This window comes from Styela clava, chromosome 3 (assembly GCF_964204865.1).
Source record: "Styela clava chromosome 3, kaStyClav1.hap1.2, whole genome shotgun sequence".
Taxonomy (NCBI): Eukaryota; Metazoa; Chordata; class Ascidiacea; order Stolidobranchia; family Styelidae; genus Styela; species Styela clava.
Window position 1 is genome coordinate 7,980,379 of NC_135252.1, and position 26,182 is coordinate 8,006,560.

General features: G+C 33.9%; 1 protein-coding gene across 2 annotated transcripts; it reads left to right on the forward strand.

Annotated features, from left to right (window-relative positions):
* Positions 1-4,338: 4,338 nt before the first annotated feature.
* On the forward strand, positions 4,339-26,102 carry LOC120342891 (protein Wnt-2b-A-like). Of its 2 annotated transcripts, none has more exons than XM_039411928.2 (5): positions 4,339-4,558; positions 15,807-16,072; positions 21,769-21,911; positions 23,511-23,648; positions 24,861-26,102. In XM_039411928.2, the coding sequence occupies exons 1-5, from the start codon at positions 4,470-4,472 to the stop codon at positions 25,317-25,319; spliced, it is 1,095 nt and encodes a 364-aa protein (XP_039267862.1). In that variant the 5' UTR covers positions 4,339-4,469; the 3' UTR covers positions 25,320-26,102. The 2 variants fall into 2 exon arrangements, with proteins under 2 accessions (XP_039267862.1, XP_039267863.1); XM_039411929.2 differs by having other exon boundaries at positions 23,514-23,648.
* Positions 26,103-26,182: the final 80 nt, after the last annotated feature.

Genomic DNA, 26,182 nt, shown 5'->3' on the forward strand with positions numbered 1-26,182 from the left:
ATAAATCATTGGCATCGGGAACAATGACTTTTCTTTAGTACTCAATAGTGGCGTAGTAAAACGTGCCGAACCATATTCACGCGATATTTAATAGAAAACACGAATTCATTTGGTTTTACGCCAAAATTAGAAATGTCAATCTGTATTTTTATTCAGTTTTTCTAGTAGTTTAATATAGCATCCGGATTTGATATGGTTAAACTCTATTGCTATATCTATAAGAATGCACGATCCAACTTTTGAATCTCGCTTGTCTTACTGTTAAATATATATATATAAGTAAATCGTTCAATTTTCTTAGTAGTGTAAGCGTATATAAAGACACAAGTTGCGAAGGTACGTTATCATTCGTATTTGATGCTCCCATTGCCTACGCTAGAGCTAATAATAAATATTTTCTAAATAAAAAAAGTATTTTTTCAGAGAAAAAAGGTAACTGGGGCATCGGGGATCATGAGTAAGAACGAGAGCGAGGGGTAATTTTGAGTTATTCTGCCGGATGTTTGTGTCGTCAACATCGGCCACGTGCCGTAGATGGTGTCGATGTCGCATTGTGGGACAGATTTAGGATTTTACGCTCCCAGAACAGGTGTGCTTTGGTTTTTCGCCACGCTAAGTGCAAGTGGATCGTGCGAGAAGATAGTTCGGGTCACGGAAAATAGTTAATGGGGCCAAATACGACTCGAAATGTGGTTTGCAATGAGATTTCGACAGAGGTAATTGTCCTTTACATGGGATTTTAGTCAATTACAAATGACGCACATGTATTTGGAACGCTACTTATTTATGCAACTACAACGTTTTTGACAGCTGCAAGAATTTTGACAATGGAAAGACAAAAATTTTCTGCGTCATTTCGAAATAAAAATCCGTATAAAATAAAAAATATCTTCATATGGCAAAGGCCATATATGAAAAAACGTTTTTTTTGTTAGCAGATTTAGGCATATCATTTGTTATCGGTCACGGATCCAAATCTACTCATCCCAGGTTTAAGCTCGGAGCGGTTATTTAAGCTTTGGTAAAATTTAAGCTTTGATAAAATTGATGTTTGAAACGTTTCTATTGATAAAGTACACTTTTCTTATATTTCTCAGACATTTTTTGGCGCCACTTTTCGTACTTAGCTAACGACATATATAATAATCCATTAAAATTTAAGAACTATATTTTTCAAACATATAATTTAATTTCAAGAAAATCATAAAACTATTTTCAATACTTGATTCCCAAATAGCATTTGCAAGTGAGATTCATACTAGTTTTGCAATCGTAGCTTAGTTCTCAAAACGTGACGAACATGTCTGAATGTCGACAAGGTCATCGCCATCTAAAGTGTAATTAACCGCTAGAGAAATGCGCAATTATACTTGAGCCAAATTACGTTATCAAATCGTGAAATTTGGGCGATTTGCATATTTGAGTATGAAGTATGTGGTACAGTTATTTGACGCAAATTTCACAGTTTTCTCACGCGTTTTTGTTGTTATTTTTTGGCGTTCGATGACAGAAATACTTCAATATTCGGAAGTGTGTTTTCGAATGCGGTTTTTAATGATAAAATTCGATACCCTGGCATATGTTCTAACCTTTTAAGGAATTGTTAAATAGCATTTTGTATTTTGGCAGCAAGATTATTCATTTCAAGGCCAGATATAAGATCATCTACGTAAGTGAAGTCGTTCTTCGTCCTAATTTCCCAATGTTGTTGATATTCGAATATCAGTGATTAGACAATATATGAAAAAACTTGTTGGCCTGAGGATGAGCTGTTTTTTGCAAATGTATATATTTGCTTTGATAATTAATTAAGTTACCTAATAAACTTGAAGCATCGCAAATAATATCAAAAAGATATCATTTCGCGATTAATATTAATTAAATAGAAGTTTCGAAATTTTGATATGAATATCAATGTGAAAAGAGTTTTATGAATGCAGTTTGGCACAGTTTTGGAAATGTTCTATTATTTTTACCACTATTTACTTGAGACAAATGATTCCTGGTTTACATTGTAATTACTAAACACTACTTTTTTAGTTTGCGATTGATCGTCTTCCACAATACAGCATTGTTCTCAAAAATAATCTTGTATACTAAAGAAATGAAAATTCCAAAATAATTTACAAAAATTGTTTTGGACGACCAATTTCTAGACTAAACTTTGCATTAATGAAAACTCGGCTGGTAAATTGCGCATGTCATGTCAATTCGCGCTACATATTATCAAACGTCCATGTTAAGCCCCAACATGTTCTCTACTATAGTAAAGTTGTCGCTCAAAACCCTTTGGAATGCCAAAATCGTTAATCGTCGACTGTCCGACACATTAGCATTGTGGTATCGGAAATCAAAGTCAAACCGTATGGTTTTGGTTTCAGATTTTTCATTTTCTGCTGTTTGGGTGGAAACAACAAAAACCAGATTTTCGCGTTAGACGCGCATCATTAGAAAGCATTCTTTTGTTGATGTAAAACGAAAAGTCCGCGAATGCACAGATGTTTTCCAGCCCCGCCAAAAGAGAGAAAGATTTTCGCAGAGGCGAGTGGCCGATGAAAGACGAGGGCGCACCAACAAGGGTGTTTGGAACTAGGCGTCTAAAAATGCTGTTAAAGGATCTAGGGGTGATGACAACGATGCGTTACGGTCCGGAAGTTCAAAACCTCAAAGAACCCTTTATTCCCCTCAGGTGTTGAACTGAAGTCTAAACACCAAGACGATTCAACGTATACATTACCCATGCTTTGACTCTTCTCTTAATGAATAATTTTTGCTACAGTATTTGCGGGTTAACATGCAAAATCAGGCAGGTTATGGGGCATTGTTTTCCGTCAAGCACTTTGTGTCAACCGGTGGGAATAAAATCGCTAATCCCATAAATGTGATGACCCTTGACCCCAACTTTCAGCGGTCTTATTAATCGAATCCGAAATCAAATATAAAATTCGCCATTTTAGATCAAAATTTCACCGCGAAAGTTTTTCTCTCACGTTTCTCAACGCCATCACATCCAGGTGGGGAGATATTTTGTGACAACACCCTCCGTATAAAGCAACGTTTGTGTTGACCGCGCGTATCAATTGTCGGAAACAGATATTATGCTAAAATTAGTAAGTTGAAAATAGATGAAATTTTTTGTATGTGAAAAAATCTGAGCAAGAAAATAAATTTATTTGACTTAGAATAAGTAATATAACTAGTGTGTAAGGAATATGTAGTTATTTGCGCAATTGCTTTGGTGGGAATGAACAAAAATCGTATAATAATTTTAAAGATAATCAGATTGTTTTAATTTATATGAAAGCAGCGCGAGATTAACTGATTGTTGTGATAGATATCTTGAGCACCAATAACCTTAAATCTGTGAATATTTAATTGCTGTAATAAATTGTATCATTGAACTTTTCTGTGTGCACATGTCATTTTTCAGTAAGGGATAATGCCACTTCGAACATTTTTGCGCAGAATAGACACGTTCCGGATGGGTTAAAGAATTTCCGATGCTTGGTAGAAAATTCGATTGATTTATCAAATACAAAGCTGAGATTTTTGTGTGTAAGCGAGAGGCAGAATTATAGAATAAAGTATGTATATTAGGGAAGAAAATAAATATTGACAGTGAAAGCGGACTCACGTCATTGTCACATGCCAAAGCTGTTACATATGCAAAGGGTAGTTCTATATGTTCACCTGAAAATGTTCAGATGAATAGTTGTACGAAAAATAGCCATCTCAATAACCAAACGAGCAACTTTTTCACGATCAAATTATACGCAACATCACCAAGTGTCCCTTTAACGTGCTATTTTGCACCCGTAGAAGTAATTTGTTTATGTCATTCAATGTTTACTTTTCTCATGTTTTAAATATCACTTTACATTTAAAAGATAAGCAATGATTCTATCGTGAATTATTTGACAGAAGAAGTGTTTATTTGAAACGTTGATAATGGGTGAATCTGACAAATAATGAAATCAAACACGGAAACCTTCAAAATAAGCTTCTTATTTTTTTTTTATAAATTTTCAATTGTATTTTACTTGCCTAGTATGGATAAATTTATCTCGTTATAAAAAGCTCTGTTAAGTTTAATTTGGAAAAAAATTTGATCTAAAAAACTGAAAGTTCCGAACATCCCGTGTTGATGGGTTATATCAAATTGATTAGACGTGAGTTTAAATGTACGATATGTCAATTGACAATAGGAAGAACGAGCATTTCAATATGTTCAGTTCAGTAAAAAAGAGTAGGGAATAACATGCAAAAATAGTATCCGCTGTCTGTATTCAGGACCAAAATCAGATAATTTAACGAAAATGTCATTATTTTAACAGATTCTGTATATCAATGTATATATAATATCATTTGTACATGTATGAGTTAACAACGAAGTTGTATAATTTTCCCTGAATAAGTCACCCGATAAGTTACCACAATCCTAAGAAAATATTTCAACAAAAGTCGAACCTATGAAGATATACAAAAAGACGAGATTGTGCGTCGTTCTTGCTTGTTTTGTGTGGAGTTGGAGTTCGTTGATGGCCAGTGCAACATGGTGGTAAGTGGATTAAATACAATTAAAATATAAGATCGACAGTACTGGAAATATTATAGCCCAAATGATAAATACACATTTCATGGACCTAACGTTCTAGCCAGGTTTGTGGCCGCAATTTTTCGACTCCGGACGCAGGTTGTTGTGTAAGCGAAATCATTTATTGTTGTTGCCGTTTATGCTGGCCACAATACCGGGCAGTTTCGGTAACAATTTACAAAAGAAAATGTTTAATTTGATGAAATTCTAAAATCTTGAACGAGAAAACATTTCATTTGTCGATAATTGACGTATGCATTACATTTGATAAGATGACTTCGATTCAGATTAATACGAAATATTTGTATCATTTTATTTACAAAATATACATACATATATGTTTTTAATATAGTCTATGTTGCAGTGAAGCCTGTGTATATATAGGAGAAACTTATTCAATACTCCTGAATGCTACTCGTAGATTTGCATAGAACAAAAATTCAGATTTTGGTCACGGATTAATTCTGTGGAGTAGGCGTGTGTATTTTTCGACCCACGTGCTCTTTACAGATGTTTTGACCTTCCAGACCAAAAGAAAATGACATGATTTTACTTGACGCAGATCCGTTTTAAAACATGCCTTTGATGCCTTTTAAGTCCAAGAAAGATCCATATTTCTAGGGTATACAAATGTGGCAATGGATGCCATATAAATATGTGATATATATGGGAATAGCAGACTGAAGCATGTAGGATATTCTGCTCAATGCTAATAACTACACAAAATACAAATTCGTTAAATGATAGTAGTCGACGAAGATTTTGGTAATGAATATTTCTTCGTAATTTGATTCTTTTGTATTCATGCGAAGTTGAACTTGTTGTAATGTTAAAAAGTTACACGGGCATTGTCCAAAATACTTAGATGTCATATTTCAAAAGTTTTCGTATATATACAAGAGATTGCAATCTGAAATGACTGAAATGGATCCCTGAATGAAAAATAAATAGGAACATTTTGAAAAATTGATGCACTTATACTGATTGCTGGCTTTAGTGTTTTTAGTGTCAGATCAGTGTTTATGAGTATAAATAAACTACGACTTAACCTACATTTCGATTTGATTTTAAATTTATGTGTATACCTTCCTAAATTGAAAATAAAATTAATGGAATTTTCAACATACTCGGACAAAGACCTAAAACACGCTTCGTCTTTTACTTTTATTTGAAAGTATGACACAGCTATAACCTTTAAAAATTTCACTGGCGAAAGAGAGTAGGATTAGTGCCAAATGTAAAAGTTTTTACAGCAGGTGTCGTTTTGACACAAAATATGATTAAGATGACGTCGGCAACGTGTGGTCGCGACTCAGACAGACATCCATCAAACATATCGAGTAATTTTTGCCCAACAGAGCGAAACTTATGGCTTGATGGATATACCACGAAGTCAATTTGGGCCGATCAAAAATGAGTAGTTGTGCGCCAGACGGGGTGACGAAACGGAATGCGGAGGATATTGCACCGATGTAACAGTACATAGCTATGCTAAACGGAAGGTATTCATTCAATTAGTCCATTATTGCTGGACTGTGGTGGCATCATAATTCTGTCGGGTATTTGCTAACCTCGGACGGGATTGTAACTATGTTTACCGACCCCAACAATTATCTGGGAAATCGACACTTCAGACGACCTATAGGTGAATCTAAGCAATGGGGTAATTTTTCAATGTAAATCAATCTCGCGTACCCTCATTAACAGATTAAATATGAAAGGGGTAAATGCGCTACCTGTGCACAAATACTGCGTTTACTTTATTATAAAGTTACTCACTGGTCCAGACGTTTATTATACCGGATGCATATTTAATCATTTATACATATTGCTGGTTATTACAACTCGATCGTCCGTCCGTTTAGGCAGCCCTTTGTAAGAATTACCGTACCCGATTTAATGCTGACGCTCGCCCAAGTTGGACTCCATTCCTAAAGCATGTGACGCATTGTCAGTCATATTTCTACTGTTTACACATCGCCCCCTCGAACGTGATTATTTGTGGTTCCCAGCAGTAAACAGCAATCTTAATTTTAAATCCTTTTCCCCACTATTTATGACGCAATGCAGCTGATTTGACATGTTCAAATACGAATCATCTAATTCCTGTATTTGGGGGTTTTAGGACTCACACATGGGTTTAATTTTTAAGTATGAATTTGAAACAATATTTTGGAGGTGGAAATTACTAAGAGAGAGAGGAGTGAATATAATTTTAAAGACTTCATCTTTAATCTCACGGATAGGTGATAATTTTGCACTAAAGCCCTGGTAGCGAGAAATTCGGAGGTATGATTTTCAGTATGGAGAATTTTGACCTCGCCCAATGAGATAAAAGCCACCTTGTTTGATGTACCCTTTCTGTATTTTATTTGTCCAATGTCGTAAACTTTAATGTCGATTGATGGTCACATTTTATGTCAATCTTCAGTCACAAAATAAAATATTTATATCACGCTTTTTAGTGTGGAATTTTTTTATTGCCGCGTCACTTTTAAATAGCTATAGACGAATAAATGAGAGGTGTAAGAATATATTTCCTGACTGGGAAATATTCAAATTTATAGCAGACGATTTTGTTTAATGTTGTTGGTGATTTAGCGTCATTTGAATGACGTAAGTTGTGTGTTTAAATCAAGAAACTTGTGTCTATGACTAAACACAAGGCGGGTGAATGCGCAGATGCTCCATCGCCAAGAAGTCGGAGCCGGATGACAATTCACTGTTGTACTCGGAACAAAATTATTTTTAATTTTCCAATGACAATAGGCTTGATTGTTTCATTCTACCAAAACCGGTTTCATGAACTGTTTTGAATTGGTGTTTAAAAATACTAAGAACTGCGGATAGCAAATTCGCACAGATTTTCAGACTCAAAAGAGAAAAAAAGTAGAACATTGAATATATGGTTTTCAAACAATTCCTAGAAATCCGGCTAATTTCTTTCGAATTCGAGTGAAAGTTGGTTCGTTAAAAAGTAGAAGTTATTCATTCAAAACCCATTCCTATATATATATATATATATATGTTCTAAATCGTTGTATTTTTGAGCATCTTTGCTTGTCGTAATTCAACATGACAGAAATATCATTGTTTTGTTTAAAAAAAAATCGACGTCATCGGCACGATGCCCATAAAAAGGTCATTCTCTAAATATTTTCCTACATAACCCCACTTAACATTTTGTCACTGCGGTGTTTGACCGTCGTAATATTTTTATGCGGCATCACAACTCAATTGTTAAATTTAATTGGCCCGTTTACTGTAACAGTAGCTGAAAAAACATTCTTAAACGATTTATTTATTTGCTTTAGAAATCGACATCATTTTTTTGGCGTATTGTATGAATACACATATCAAACATACGTAAAATTCAACAAAGCTTTAAACAAAAGCTTTAAATTGTAATATGATTTCAGAATAATTCAATTTTCTCGCGGGTTTTCGTGTAGACATTCCGATCTTCGTAGTTCCCTATTTGCTCTTGATACAAGAGCAAACAGGGATTGATACACGGTGTCAATTGTCATTTGAATGTTATCCTCAGTAGAGGTCCTTTTTAGAGCACCCCAGTAAACACTATTGATATTTCTGTTTTTACTGTTTAAATTACGGGAATAAATAAACTTTACATTTGCAATGCTCCGTATCTCACCGCGAGTTAAACAAATTAAAAAAAGTATTTATATACTGACGATTCTTACAATGACATTTGACGTGTGAATAAGCAAAACATAATGTGTAACGGTGGTGGCTGTCAAGGACTTTCAACAATTTTGCGAATTGATTGGCTTGCATTGGTTTGATATGCTTGGACTGTATGATCGAATCACATTAAATGTACTCAAATAAAAAAAAATGAAGTAGTGTATTTTGAGTGATATTATGAGGAAATACGGAGTAATACTAAATTTGCTGTATTTTTTAGAATTTTGTAAAATATCTCAATTAACCGACCTATTTTTCGAATGTTCGCGTCATTTCCCACGTTGCACCAATCTCTTCGCCGTCAAAACGTTTGTGATCTATGGGACATTAGGTTATGAAAATAAAGGTATGAAGGATGCCATATAATTCAATGTGTATTAAGGACTGGCAATAAAACCAGTAGCCCGCCCACTGTTTGCGATATCGTAAATTTTATGTCGCGTAAACTTTTACACCGTTGATATAAATGCCGAATCGCACGAAATGAACCGGTCTAAACGTATAGATTTATTATTCCATAATATTATTATATTAGGTTATGCTATTTTGAATAAACATACTTAGCAATACTTGGAACCTTTGTAAATAATGAGGACTAGAAATATAGAAAAAAATCCACTATTTCGGATTAATTCTGAAAACGTTTTCTTCAATTGAAATATATTCTAAACTGTGTCATTTTTAAACATAAATTGTCACATCTCAAAGCTCTTTTAAAAAGATCGAACAAACTTGATAATACCGTGAAATGCGTTGTTTCTACTCATTTTTACAAATATCGATAGTTAAATATCGCTCATTTTAGCTTTACTTCTATTTTTAAATTGCTAAAAATGCCAATTTATAATGTAAAATATTTTGAATATTTTTTAATTCAAGAACATGATATATCGAATATAAGTGATTCCGAAATCATTAGGAAAAATATGGTTTTGCAGACAAAATTCAATGGAAGAAGTTTCATCATTTTTTTTGCTGGAGATGTACAATGAGATGCAATTTTATATAGACGTTTTGGAAACAGTTTCAATTATAATTATATAATATCGATTTTACAATCATAAGAATTTCCTGTAATGCTAGGCGTCTACTGTGGCGTTTTAAAGAAAAGTTGGTATTCCTGAAGTATGCGCACCAAGATGTCGCACAACCTGAACCCTAACCTGGTACACAACCTGAGTTCAGGTGGTGCGCCATCTTGGTGCACATATTTCAGGAGGTCCGAAAAGTTCCCATAAAGGAACATAAAAAATTCACTAGACAACATAGTAAAAGTTATTCAAATATAGGTGAATGATTCGTGTCAGAGATATACCATCCTATCAGAGAGTTCTACTTCTGCCCGAATCTGTATGAAGACAAACTCGCTTCTGCTGACGCGACTTAGAAAATCCGTTGATTTTCTTCAAAGCGAAAGAAGACAAACGCTGTTGCATCACATTACATATTTCGTAATAAACACGAAGAAAATTAGATAATTTCTATCTCTTAATCGTAGAGCAAATATTAGCAATGAAGCTATTCATCAAATGGGATTATTTTGTTCATTTGCGCGGAAATTAGCATAATTCTGCTTCGCCATAATTTAACTAATTGATACACTGTAATAAATATGCAACAAACTAAAGGTAATTTCATCAATATTTTACATAACCAGGTGGATAGGACGAAAAATTGAATTTGCTTACATCATGCTTGCCACAGTTACAATACAATTTAGTGCTAAATGAATATATTTACACGGTTACTTGTATATTACATTCAAATCACTGAGCATTTTTAATGACATCGTGCATCATCATAGATTAAAACCCAACTATCTGGGGAGTCAGAAGTGTCTGTACAAGAAAAAAGTAGCACGTGATGTAATATAAATGTACTTAACATCATTAAATGTCTTAAATAGTTCATTTTCAGGCATGTTTCATTTGTACAAAACACATGATCAACCATACAATTTGCTTCCAAAGCCAAATTATGACAAGGTAGAAATTCGCGTTCGCGCTGTTATAAAATAATTTTTCTAAAAAACATAAGGGGAAATAGTTTACAATGAAGAATCCATCATCCGAAAAAAGTATTTGGTGTCGTTGGCCCCGCATTTGACGAATATTACTTTTCTCATTGTCATTTTTTTGTTTAACTACTAATAACCATAATCTGTAACATGAATTTTGATACTAGGAAATCCCAATTTTGTTCAAGCTGACAATATGGTTTTTAAAAATTAAAATATATTCGGTAAGTTACGTAAGTATAATCATGTAAATGTCAAAACTGCCTCAAACTAAGTAAAAGTAATCACTACATTAATATATTCACTATATCAATAACTTAAAAAAATATTAAGCTTTTCGTAGTAATTGATTGCAAGATGGAAGCATAGCAAGATTTCACTTCTTGGCGAAAGTATACCGGTACCTATATAAGGCCCACGATTGAAGTCAGGTTACATTAGAAAGCCATTTTTGTAAAAAATGTAACAAATTTAGTAAACTTCACTTTTTAATAACAGAGGAATTATTTTGTTAAAATAATTGATTGTTCCAAAGATCCAGGTGCTTCATTTTGCGTTATTAATTGTTAATTTTATCGTATGATATACTTTTTGGCAGTTTCTTATCTGAAAAATTCAAGTTGAAATCGCAACAGGTGTTAAATTGGAAGCTTTTTGATTTTTATTATTACTAGTTTCAATTGTTTTTTTTATTATTTTGTATAATACGGTCAAATATGGACCATGAATACAGGAATGTTTCAATTATGATCTATGTATGATAAATTTTTACTAAAATATTAATTTTTTAAAAAAGTGATTACATAACTTTCGTGAAACGATACGTTGTGCGGTTATAAAAATCCTTCCATTCATTTTTAGGGGAAATGTTTATTCTTTCTACAAAATGGTAGACATTCCAAGATTACAAACGCATAAATTTTCTGAGTATACTTGTTAAACTTCGTATTTTATAGTGTAAAATTTGAGAGTGCTTCAGAATTTAATCATCCGGCAGCTCATACTTTGTAGCAATCAACAATTTCAATGTAGTATTACAACAATGAAATAAGATGATTAATCCAAAACTTTTTAAATTCAACTCCAATAAATGTTAGTTTGAATCACTTTAAAAATTCCAATGCGTGTTTTATGTTTAATATAACAGTAAACGACAATCTAATGAGTTTTAAGTGACCTTGATTCTTTTAACACCTGTAAAATACCATAAATTAGAAATCATTGTCAAAATCAAAGGAGAATTTAATTTTCATTTTAAATGGGTTTTAATTTAAATTTAAGGGGCTAATATATATAGACACATCTGGCAATAGGTATGAGTCAAAATCTCATGTATGCTGAACATGCGCCAATACGTTATTTTATATGCGCAATTCTATAGAATAACTAACACCAATATCATACTTTGTATACTTAGAATGGGAATATATATTCCAATTTATATTTGAGTCGTAAATTTTTTAGCTCTTTTACGGTAGCTTGTCATATCTTGGACCACTGTGTTGAATTAAAAAGGTCGTGTGTAATATAAGCTGTAAATCGTCACAGAAATAATCAAGTCTGCAAATCATGATTTATATACCTTGATTTATCGTCGAACAAGCGTGGTACTTTATTCTCCACCTGTTGTAGACAACCTTCATGTATGATTGTTAATAATTTCACAAAATGATAGAACTTATAAGAATCTTTGATGATTTTTGGCGGAATATATCAAAAGTAATTAATCACGACCCAACGCCAAAGTATGACACTTTGGGATGCGCTACAGGAAGCATTTGGTCTCACCATGTTGGTATAGAAGCAATAAACGAATCCAGTTGCTACTTTAATTGTCTTTCGAAGCAATTTCCTTGATTTTTAAATAGCAACAAAGTAAGTTGTCGTTGTGTTGAAACAAACAGCGATAATGCGAATGAACTCATTGGCATCAAGATTTACGTCTCTGGGCTTCGCAAAATGAATGTGGCGATGGCAATATTAATAGCAATAAATATATAAAACGTTGTATATTGTTTTCAGTAATAATATTATTATTAAAGTAATCAAACACATCGTCTGAAATTTATTTTTGCATATGGTCAAGCGCGGTATCGGATGGAGACAGTGGTCCTTCATGTGCCAACATATTGGAACAGCGGTACATGGAGGGAAATAAGATTCAATGATATGTTTTGAGTTAGGACAGATATGAAGCATTAATAAAATAATAATATCAAACATATATGAATGCAAACCTAATTAAAAGAACAAAAGGTTTATGATCACTTCGCGTCTTTTACTCTTATCTCTAGTAGATTTCCATAAAGCCAACACAAATAAAGATTTAAGCAAACAAATTATTGCAATATCATTCAATGTGCATTGTTTTCACAAGTCCAAATCAAATTGGTGACGATCGAAAAGCTTCATTGCATCTTGGGCCTACTGCAAACTAGACATTCAGACCAAATTCCGCGACTCTCTTTGTGTCAGCTCAAAACATAGGGGCAATGAACTTGGTGACACGGAAAGCGAAAATGGCAATTTTCGGAAATCCGAAGCGATTCACACGGCAACAATACCGTCTCGATCACAACAAAGACTTTGTTGACTTGGTCAAACATTCTCAGCCAGGACACAATTTTACCATAATCGTATAATGACCATGCATATTTTAGATTGAAAATCATTACGCCATGCTTGTTTAATATTAAGGATATAGAAACGTACGTTATATGATATTCGGTGAATAATAATTTTTATTGACCTTTGACCTATGAAGAACAAATAATTATATTTACCAAGTATTAATGTGTGTAAATACCAAGTGATGCGAAAATTTGTTGTTTATATCACCCCACCTGATTCTGACAATTTTATTGAAATCGACGTTTGCCCACAAAAATTATGATCGATAATGCAAATAACAATCACTCCTGGACTTGATTTATCTCTAACGTCAGCAAAATTTTCCCATCCCCCACTGACATTCAAATAAAGAGAGGTACCGACAAGGTAACATAATGCAAACGTTATGACGCCATTGTATAAAATTAATCCTTCTCGAATTGAGCAAATTTTAAACTACGCGAAAAAGATTTCCGTCATTTATCCAAGCTATCGAATTATTACTATTAGATAATCCGTATATATGCCGACATCCATAGAAATGAAACCATCGTCGTTTATAGTTTCAGCTATTTTTCAAAAAATTCCTAAAAGATCCTTCGGTGATTCAATTCGTTTTGCTAAAAGCGATATTTATTTTTGCCATTCAACTTAAATTTTATTATCATTTTAACGGAAGCAAATAATTTTCAGAAGTGAATAAATAATTTCCCCTCTTTTCTTCAATTTTTATTTCTCTTTAATAAATATTTTGTTGCCAAAAAACGGTGAAGGAGGATTCTGATAATAAATGAAGGTTATGATAGAATTCTGTTTAATGTAATTATTTTGAATCCTGGTGTAGATGATAGATAACAGTGAGCTATTAGATAAATAGCTTAATGATTACGAGAAATTTTAAAAATCAGAATAGATATTATCTTTAAATAGTGATACAAAATATAATGTAATTCCTAAAAATCGAACATGAAAGCTTTCTTACTTTTTGACACCAAATTACCACTTCTTCTACATATTGCGCGTGTGATGTTCCACGAGGTCTTAATTAAACGTCCTTGAACGCTACCACTCATAAGTTGGATGCAGCACCAATAACAATGGTGCTTCACGCCGAAAACCGCGTTCGCAAAAGCTAATGTTTTCCGTATAAGCATAACCTCGCGTTGGGATCTTCCTACTTTTGTAGTTATATATCTTAGAGAATGTACAAAACACCGGTATAATAGAGGTTTATATGGCAAAAGGGTTATGAAAAGACCCGTTGAGTATAAACAGTAGGATATAGGAAACCGAGATATCACAATTTCAGAAGTTGACACTTTCAACGTTAGAAAAGTTACAGATGTTTTGAGTTGGGCAAACACAAAACAACATTTAATCATGCTTGAAAATCACTACTAAGAAGATTACGTGCTTAATCGATCATATTTTTGTTCACTAGTTCTTTAATTAAATTTTGAACTTCTATGTTTTTGTTATTTGAAGACTTAGGTATGCGCAATGTGTTTTTTTGCAAATTCATTCGGACATATATGTTTTCCGATTTCTTTCAAATCATCAGTTTTGCAACGAATTCTACTTCATATGCTCAGTACCCGAAACACATATCAAATTTTAATTAATACAAACGCTGAAATTCAATTCAGTTGTTAACGCAAGATGCTTATATCTCTTTTATTTAGGCTGTATGATGAATTAGTTAATCAATGCAACAAAAAAAAGACTTTGATACATGATTGTATGTAGCATTGTTAATATATTATAACATAACAATAAAATTGTATCAATTTCAGATGATTTTCAAAAATTCTGTTGTTTCTGAAACCATTCCCGTGTGCAAAAATGAGGAACGCTGAATTTATTTTCGATTGTGAAACCGAAAACTATCGAAGACGTAATATATTATGATTGAAAACATATGGTTAAAGATAGTTCAAGTTTGTCATTTTATCCAGCGTTGTGGTTAACCCACGTAGAGCTATTTCTATTAAAATAGCAAAAGTAAATTAGGCTTCCAAGCCACTAGAGCCAAACTTAGACATAGTCATTAAGAGCTCGAGTAACACAACACCCCATTTATTATATATATGTGTTTATTAAGAGAATGCCATCGGTAAAAATTCCGTTAGTGGGCACAGTGTTGAAAAGCTCATCATATTTGTGTTCATGCGTGTTCAAACGAGATTTGTTAATTAAAATACGTAATTTTTACAGTTTAATAATACTTTGTTACGTTCTTGACGACATTTCCGCCGACATTTCAGCTTTCCGACAAATCTCGCGTTAGCCGCACTTTGTCGGCGTCACCTTATATTGGATAAATTCTCAGCATATCTTAGATTGTAACTTTGATGTGGATTCCCTTATGCATGGACGCATATGACAGTGATGTGGGAAGACTCTATTAGACACGAAATGTACCTATGGATCGTTTTGTTATTATGTTGTTGTCGCTTTTCTGTGGGCTCTATGGCACCTTGTGGCGGTTCCGCATCCAAGTTAGTTCTGAAGACTGCGGTACCGGTACCAGCGGTATTAATTTTGTGCTAATATTGCCAAATGATGTCTTACACTCTGGGTTTGTTGTGGGCTATTTAGAATTAGTAACATAACCAAATATTTTGCTAAAAATTTACTCAATTTCTTTCAAATTTAGTTTTGAAGTCTACAAATTTAGTTCAGCATAACTAGAGTTCAGAGATGCCCGTTGGATAAGATAGTTTCGATGTTTATCACTGGTCCACCCGGTTTAAATCTAGAGATGTTTTAGCCAGATTTATCACTTACAATACGAACTAATACGAAGACCTCTTCTGTCGCCTATATATTTACTCCATCAATTCAGAATACATATCAAATAAAAACGTTTTCTTTCAGGTTACTGACGGTACCAGCCCCACAGCCGACGCAGCAAACACGCAACACAAAAGGTGCAAAAGCATACTGCAATTCATTAAAATTTTTGTCAGAAAAACAAAAACAATTATGTATTTATCATCCAACCATTATGAGCAAGATAAGCGATGGAGTAAAAGTGGGAATAAGGGAATGTGAATACCAATTTCAAAATCAAAGATGGAATTGTACGCAATATCCTTCAACAAAACCAAAGCAACATATTTTTGATCCAGTTTTGCGAAATAGTAAGTAAATGTTTATTATGTCAAGTAATGTTCACTTGCAATTTACTAGTAATGCTGAAAAAAAATACATCTCACAAAAATACAAGTATTTACATTTACAATTTTTTTTATTTCACCAAATACAATCATTTGGCTGCCTGTTGGTACAAGTTAAAGCGACGCTACTGAAACATGGTTCATCTAGATTGGTGGCATCTCAAGACTGAGTACCAGAGGTGTATTTATAGCCCAAATTCACATGTTTCCAGGATATTTTTGTTTCTTGAAATTAGTTTAGAGATAAGTGGTTCAGATTTGTTACATTGAATATCCTTATCTATAACAGGTCTAGATACAGTGAATGAGGATCATTTCAGGTTTCACTTTACTTTTTCATTCCATATTTTCCCTTGAACTGTATAATAGCCGCATCCTAAAATCAATCCGACCTTATCATTGTAGCATGGCCGAATCATTGTTGAATAATAACAAAGTGAAATGCATTATCTCTTTTATATGTGAAACTATATATAAATATATATATATATGTACAAAACAGTCGAATCATTTTTTAAAATGTTGCGATTTAAACATTGGAGTTGAAAAAAAGCATCTTAGCGACTTGCGACAATTTAACAGTTGAACAATGACCACTTTTAGTTCACCTAAATTTTACATTTTCACCATAAGCATATGCAAGCTTAAGTTCTCTCGGAACACAAATTGAATAAACTAAATTACACAATTCCACCAATCGCGAATTCACTAAGTTAAAGAGTTTTCGGCACGCGACTTATAACCTCAAACTTCAAAATTTTGATCACTGGCATTTTGGTTAAACATTTTGTGAACCTCAAATATGACCTGTCAGCCATACATGGGCTACTAATTCCTTGTGGTACGTAAGGAGATTCATCCACCGATGAAGTTTGATCTATGAAACATACCAATCACTAAGTCGAATTTCTGAACAGGTGTTGAACTATAACTATGCGAATCTTACCGGAACATTGTCGGAAAGTTTTTGTCAAATACCGAGGTATTGCGGCGCCTGTTTGATCACCAGGGAACCGAGACCAAACATAAAAATTCTCGCATTTACCGCAATGTACCGTACAGGAATGGTAAACTATGATATGTGACTTTGATATTCTGAGTCCGAAAAATCATTACATTTTGAATCAAACAGCGTTTGCGTTACTAATCACTATATTGCCAATCATTTTCCTGGACCGTCTTTGTGATATAGCAGCGCTTAATTGTGATACAAGTTATAAATTGTGTATTCTAATATATTGGTTTGATATCATTTTATTAACATTGAATCGAAATCTGTATTCAAGGTGTAATATATTTAGTAAGTTGCCTGGCCAGTAAGATCCCGAATATAGTGAAACTATGGCAGCTAGCCAAATCTCTTTATTCACAGCGACGGTGTACAACACTTAACAAAAAATTTAAACAAAATTCAAGATTTATTGGGTGACTGCGGATCCGCGGGCTGATTTTTAATGTGTAAACTGGAATGTCCTAGACGAATCAGAACTATTTTGGTTTAGTTTTCTATATTGAACTAAAGCTAGAATCGTTTGACATATATATCTGATTGTTTAATTGAAAGAGTTCTATAATCCCAGCTGTGGACTGTTTTGGGGTACTCAGAGGTTATACTGAAATTATATAAATCGTGTATGGCGTCTCACTTCAACATCATCACGTTCTCAGCTGTACGCAAAATGTTATGAAGTATAAAACTAAATAGAATACAATTGTGTTATTTAGACTTTTAACAAATGAATCGCTACTACAAACAGTTCAATGTGTTTAAAATTCGAAAACACGTAGCCTACGTCATAAATTTAATGATGAGTCAGAGACATGCTTTTTGCTGAAAAGAGTTGCAAGAACTATCTTTTATATGAATTAAGCTATTTGTACTTTCTCTGTTACAAAATGAAATAGAGTTAACCCAAACTTTCGAACCCATATTTATCTACATATTTTTGTAGTAATGGATGTCCTACGACCTCGTTGTTTCAACGGAAGTTTTAATTTTCAACAATTTTATGACTAATAAGAACTGGACGAACTCGGCCGTGGTAGACTGTCTGCGATAAAAAAAATCTGTCATTCAATTGGAATTCGGTTGATTCGATATTTCTCTGTTTTGGCTTCACCTTTCGGTCGGAAAAATGTTTGTGTTTTTTCTGTCGAGTAAAATTAGATCTTCTCGGATGAATGCAAACAACAGCACAAGTATTTTATCACAAGCAATGATCTATGGAAGAAACAACGACAAATATCTGCACTTTGGTAATTTATGTTGATACAAAAATGTTTTTGTTGATATTTCATTTGGTTTTTTGAACCTTGATGTATAACATGGAGACTGTTTGAAATCTGTGAATACCGTTGACGAAATACTGTATAAACACAAAAGTTGGCAGGATGAAATGAAATGACTATTTTCCACATGTCGTTTGCAAAAAAAATTATTTGTAACATGGAAAATTTGGACTTATGTCTACAAACTATAACCGACTACAATTTGCGGAGATTTTTCATTCAAGTTAGCTTGTATTTCACTCGAATTGATGACTTTGCAGCAGCGAATACCAAAGGCCACGATGCTTATAGCGCAAAACATATATTGTAATAGTAACAATATCCCTACTATTAGCTGATGTTTTGACCCACGTGATGTACAAATTGTGCGAATCGGTGGGAACTCTCTCAAGGTCACAATGTACATGTTGGGGGTGAGTGTGTATCACTCGACTGAACGACGGTCAAACTTCGATTAAAAAATAGAGAATAAATTTTTAAACACGAAATTAAAGCACTACAACTATTGACCCGAAACAGACTATTTACACCAGGAAACGATCCGATTACAATGGGTATTTAAGCTTAAGATTTGTCACCGTAATGTTCCACAAACACGCGAGCGACTTCAATTCTTTCGCCAACCTTTGAATATGAATTGAAATATACAGTCGTTGATGATTGAGTTTATGAGCCACATTAAACATTTTTGGAGAGGTTTTGTATTATAAAGGGTTCGTGGCCAGGCAAGTGTTGATTGTGTCGAAACCCCATATCGCATTTGCTTGCATGAATCAGATTAGGGCGAGCATTTTTAGAATGTCTCGTTAAAATGTCAAAACTTTATAAAGTAAACGTAAACAACGCAAAAATAGACGCAGTGATTTTCTTTGATATTAATTTGAATAATATGCAATCACACGTACTCGGGACAGATTTCGAAATAGATCAAGATTTGTGCAATCATACTAAATGACTTTTTTCAGTAAAGTACCTCTTCCAACATTAACGATATCAATTACGTATTGAATTTTAAGTGGAAAACATAGACAATCGATGTGGTTGCTGGAACGCAATATTATGCGAGATTAAAAAGGTATCGCGTTTCAAATCGCTATCAAATGCATCGCATTGATTTGGTGAATATAAACACAGATGCGAACTGCGGATTTGGTTCATATTTTCTCGACTGCTATTTTTCCTTGCCAATAATTGTCGTTACGCCCGTATGTTTTGCCAGGGGCAATTATATTTTTCAAATATATTTAAGTTGAAAAGTTTTCAGGACAATCATTGCAGAAGAATTTATCTATAGAACATCATGACTCCAATCAAAAAAGATTAGAAGCATTGTCGTTACATTAGTTAACCTATTATAGCCCCATCATTCCACCCTATATTTATATTGTAATTTCATGTGCTTTGGCAGAAGCGAAAGCCGCTGAATTTGAGTCCAAAATGCAATACATCTTCTTCTTGTATAGTTGTTATGTCCTCAACATTCAAGTAGGATAATCGCCCGTGCAAATCATCGTCCAAATATCGGATGTTTACTTGTTGTTAATATTGTCAAAGACCATCTTAGATGTAATATATTGTGTGCATCATTGACTGTGTATGGTAATCGTGATCCAAGCACCTTTTTTTATTATAACATCATCTTCCAAATATGGAAGGTCTTTAGAAATACGTTCCGCCAATGGGCCGTTGTTGTTCTAGTTCTGTTCGTTGGAATATATTTTCAGTCTGTGGCAGCACGTGCTTAATGATTTTTCTTGCGATTTTAACGGGTCGTTGGGAACTCGATGGAGCAGTTTGAGGGCGGAACGAAACCCATCAGGGGCTAGTAAACACCTTTGCTCAGCTGACGGCCGACAAGGTTTCGGCTAGGATTTGCGGCAAAATATCACGCCCCCATTTCAACGGTTCATCAAGTATTTGAACGATTCCCAAGCATCACGTGCTGAATGATACAGATAAAATCAGTACCGGTTGATGACCCGTCATAAAATGGTTGAAAACAAAGAATTCCTAAACTGCTGTCATTCCTGAAGTCCATTAACATGATAACCTTGTTATTTGGCGTGAAATGCTAAAATTATTGCCTTATAAGTCTTGCTTCCCATCAACTATGTGATCTATCAAGTAAAGTAGTTCAACTGTAAAAAACGAAATTGAGACAGAAAGCTAATTGACGCATAACCTTGCGTTTTAATCGGAAACTGAGACTTTGAAAAAACTCAATACAATTATGAGCAAGCCACATCCGTTTTGTTAAAACGACGCCAAAGATAATTTTGAAAAAAAAACGTATGATTTTGTCAAAAGCGTTCTAAGAAGTTACTTCGGCTCATCATCAATAACCCTGAAATGCATGGAGAATGTAAAGTCGTGTAGCACGTCAATTAGTCAATTTGTCTTTTCAAGAAATCGGGTGCGACTACATAATGTATTCAGGAGTTAAAGCCATGTACATATATTAAAATCGTAACGTCTTTCAATTGTCTACATGGCCTTCCACGTACGTGCGCCCGGGATGACTATGACTGGATGTACAGACGGAAGTCATTTTTGGCAGACAAAAGGGAAAGTTCCTTTTCGTTGTCACGCGAATTATAAAAGTGTCTAACCAGACAGCTTTCCTTTATTTGATGCCGGTTCCACGCCCTTGATCTGTCGTTTGCCAATATAATGCCCGCTGTCGAGAAATTTGCCGACTACCGGCGATTGATCGACGCCGTAACACGATTTTCACGCCCCTCGCGCCACATTTACGTAAGTCGATTAGCCAGCCCATGTTATTGGTTTCATATGCCGTTATAACAAGTCGAAACGTGAGGAATTCATTATTTGATGACCAAAACTTGGTTGAAATCCTCACCACACAAATGCGCGTCTTATATTATAGTACGAGGGATGTATATATGTTTTATTCGTCTCGTAAAAGCAATAGAAAAGAGTTGACAGTTATAAATATCGAAGACTAGATGTATGCACAAGACCATACTGGTCTAAAACACAAATGTGCGACATGCACCCCTTTTGACGAGTATAAAAAAAAATAAATCAAATACGTAAAATATCGCGAATCACCTACAACGTCTATACTCTGACATCACACATGGAAGTTTCGCCTTATTACGCCACTATCAATACATAAATCTCGTCTATTCACGCATCAGAAGCAAACGCAGATCATAACGAATATTCTAGCTTTATTGGTAGAATCAATTACCAAATATTCAAAATTGTTGTTGAACAAATTGAAAGTTTTTTGCAAAAAAATAAATCAAAATAAAAGTGTGAGAAAAAAAATAAACAAAAATTGTTATAGACTTAGGGTGCTAGATAAATAATGAATGTTTTATAAAAAATTTTATTCTTGTTTTCAGAGGGACCAGAAAGAGCTTATATCAAAGCCATATTGTCGGCCGCCGTCTCCTATACAATCACAAGAGCTTGTTCTGGAGGAGATTTACCAGAAGAATGTATGTGTGCCCCCATAAGACGAAAAGCCGATCGAGATTCTCGACAGGTACGTAGTATACTATACTAAGTATAGCATTAAACAAAAAATTCATTCAGTAAGCACATAAGTTCAATTTTGTAAGCATATTGAATTAATATAAATATCGACAGATAAAAGCGTATTTTTCTCGGATTGAAGCGATCGGGTATTTGAAATTATGAAGGCGAACGAACTAATCGTGTTTGTCTAAGAGTAAGATCCAGTAGTGACTCACTAATTGTTTTATCGCTTCTGGTGTAGAATATGCCCATATTCATGCAAATCATACGAAGTGTTTTATATATATATATTTTTATACGGATGTTCCAATAAGCAAACGTTTATTGGTTACGCAAAGTCGGTAATCTAAAATAAATTAAAAGTTACCAGATTTTTCGGTAATTTGGTTGGGTAAATAAAGATTTTGCTCCTGCAAGGTCTCTTGCAACTTGTTACAACACTAACAGTTCGCAATAGAAATTTAAATTTACTAATAAAGGTAAGTGTATACGCATGTAGATATTATATTGACCGCAAATATTTAGGCTTACTGAAACCCATGTGGCTCCAGCAGTGCTTCGAAATGAATGTTCCCACGATTAGTTTAGGGACGTTTTCTCGATTATCGTCAATGAGTTTACTAGAATACAAACTGCTGCAGATCCCCAAAGTAAATGGTTTTTTTTTTCGAAAAAATTACAATTTGCAAAAGATATTTGAGAAATGACCAAATATGTCGTTCACGACTTTCCAGGGAATTTAATGAGAATATTTTTGGTCGCTTAAAATTGTCCATAAACGATTGAACGTGTCTAGCTTGGCGTGTGTGAGAGTTGAAAGCTACCGCAAATCATAACATCTGGTCGCTTTCATACAAATTGGGGATTTACATAATAAGCCAATATTCTGTAATAAGGATTTGTCCATACATTCTTCGACTTTCGCATGAATATCTCGGCGCCTGTAATGAGATTATATCAATGCCTCCATATGATCTTATAATATGCACTGTTGCAAATTTTCGAATTCTTTGATGAACAGTTATACAAATCGAGTGGCTTAGTAACAATAGGCGAAATAAATGAGGGCATTTGGAAATATAAACATGGAATTGACCTTTGGAGAAATTCAACAAAGGTTATAAAAAGAAAAGATCGAATTGTCAGTTCATCTTGACAATATAAAAACAGAATCTTTCAATTGATGCAAATTAAAATGCCTATTTATATTCGTCGCACATAAAATCTTCCTGTCATCGATAAGGGTTATATATTTTTTGTGTTGATTTGAAAACGTATATATATTGAATTACGATTACAACACTCGTAAAGTAATTAATTGGTTTGGTGTATATTTATGTCAGTACTTTATTATTCGTGTATGAACTAATTGATGTTCTGTGAGATAAAAATGTTTTGACCTTAGACATCGACAATATGTGTTAAAATCATTCAGGCAAAAAGATCATTGTTAATCATTGTGTAAACTCGTTAGGTACTATTATGATTAAAACTTACTAGTTTTGAGGCTTGGGTTGAACAAATATTTACAGAATTCCTAACTTATTTCCAAAATCTTTGTACATTTTACAACAGCCAATCCAACATTTGATTATATTTATTCTAGAAGGAATTCGAGTGGGGAGGCTGTTCCGATGACGTGAGAATAGGCGACCAATTTTCTCGTGATTTTTTCGACGACAAGAAACGAAAACTTTCAGCGGTTGAGTTACTGGATTTACACAACAACGATGCGGGAAGACAGGTCAGCTAATATTTTTCATGAGATTTCACAATTACAAAGGTGAATATGTCAATTTCTGATAGAAATTTAGTACAGCGTAAAAAACAATAGTGGATTCGCAATTATACTCTAAAAATGACGCGACTGGTAAGAACTAAAATTGCGACAGTCTAATTATATATGCCACGGTTGATAATCGCTAGAATCAGTGGAAGTAACTGAAATTAAAATTGCGTTCACGTAAAGGAAAAATCAACATTTAAAACACATCACAGAAAGAGGCAACGTAAAAGTGTTCACGTAAAAAAATTTCATATATTATACCATTTACTAATGGAGAACAATATTCATTTTTGTGCAATTTGTACAATAAAACTATGGGGAAGTGAAAAATCAATCAAAATTAGAATGAATCTAGCAACGACTGATGTTCATATCATTTATCATATATTAGGTTTCTGAGAACAAGTTTGAACGTGTCTACAGGTTTTTATGATAAAAGAATAGCGTTATTTAGGAAAAATATAACTAAATATATGCTCTACCAATCTTAGTGAACAGTGCCGTCTAATGGTTAAAAATGGCAAGGTGTGGGAAAACACAGGATACCATTGAGAAATAACTTGAAGTTTTCATACCCGGAAACGTCGAAATAACGATTTAAATCGGATATGGGAATTGTTAATAGACAAAAAAAATTACGTGAAACAACTAGTTATCGAGAGTGGCCCATCACTTTGCACGCGATCCTTCTTGGATGCAGAATCTAAGCAGGATCAGAGTTGAGATGGCAAGCGTGCTTCTAACGCTCAGACAACCGCCGATCCGTCACACATAAAAGACTTAACATGGCTCAGTGAGAAACATACAGTTCCATATTTTCAAGTTACATATCATAACTAATACATTTAATTTACAAATGTACAAATATCAGGTATATATATACAAAATAACTCTTTCAAATATGGCGGTTTCTCCGCGTTTTATATCGTGTATCGATTGCGTTTGTCTTCCAATAATATAAATAGATTTATCATCAGCTATTTAATATGTTTAAACACCCAACTGCAGTCGTGTATAGACTCTATTTATGTTCTTTGAAAAGTATAAAAGAACTGCAATAAACCGACAAACCCCACTCAGAATTTATCTGCCCACTTTGAAATTATTGTGGTTCCATTGTAATTGCAGTTATACTTCCCTATTTCTATCATCTTTCTATTCTGTTTTCAGGCAGTTCGCTTGAACAATAAAACGACCTGTCGATGTCATGGATTAACTGGCACCTGCACTCAAAATATATGTTGGAGATCCTTGCCTCCAATGAGGAAAGTAGGCCACGAACTATTTCAGCGTTATTCTACCGCCGTTAGAGTGCGAATCAAGAAGTCCCGTGTTCAGGCCGCATCAAAGTCGTCAAGAAGTAAACTATCATCGAGGAATTTGGTATATTTGAAGAAAGCTCCGTCTTTCTGCACGAAAAACCTTAAAAAGGGATCTTTCGGTACAATAGGCAGATGGTGTAACGCAACGAGCACTAACAGCGAAGGTTGTTCACATATGTGCTGCAACAGAGGTTACAAAACAGAATCAGTGTTAAAAAGCATCAAATGCAATTGTAAATTTCATTGGTGCTGCAATCTGACTTGTGAAACATGCGAAGAAATGAGAGAAGAGTCCTACTGCAGATAAAAAAGCAAGCTTATTCATATTTATAGTCGAAGAATGCAAAAGCCGATCAAGATGGTATGGAGAGGAGATAATGTGATATGAATGAAAGAACGTCGAACTTCAGAGAGGGTTGAAACTAGAAGATAAGTGACAAGGCAAGGGCTTAACACTTGACCTTGTGGTATACAAATGTATATTTGCAGAGATAAAACAAAATCGAAAAATAACTTAGCCTCTGTTCTATTTAACACGATATCACCTTTTAGCAAATAAAGAATCCACAGTTACAAGATTCTTCATTATCGATTAACGCGCAACCCCCAATTGCTTAGTGAAGTGCACCGAACATAATCAAATAGCATGAGCAAATTGAAGACCTCATGCAAAGACAAACATGCTGCCGAGTCAAATATTTTGATGTACAAATCCCCCTCTAAGGTATACTTTTTCTTATAGAGCTGCACCCACGGTATTGAATAAGCTACAAGATAAAATATATTCGAGTCATTAAAGAATATCATATATACACATTTTGCATTGGTCGCAACAGGCCCGCATTTATTGTAACGGGAATGCAAAAAACTATTTAAGTAAGTGAAGAACGGTTTTATTTGATACAAACAAACTGCTACATTCTTCAATGAGTTTCAATTATTTTTGATTAAAACACCTTGTACATAATATATTATATGCAACAATCGTTCCAGTATTTATTCCGCTTTCATTTGCCGAACAATGTTGTTGACTTTTTTTATTTTCGTATTTTCAATGCTTTTCGGTTTACGTTGTGAATAAAATTAACCAAAAAACACACTGCAGATGTGAGAAAAATTTGTAGTGGGAGACCCTAGTTTTTCATTTCAGGGGGTGTATAGGTCTCGTAT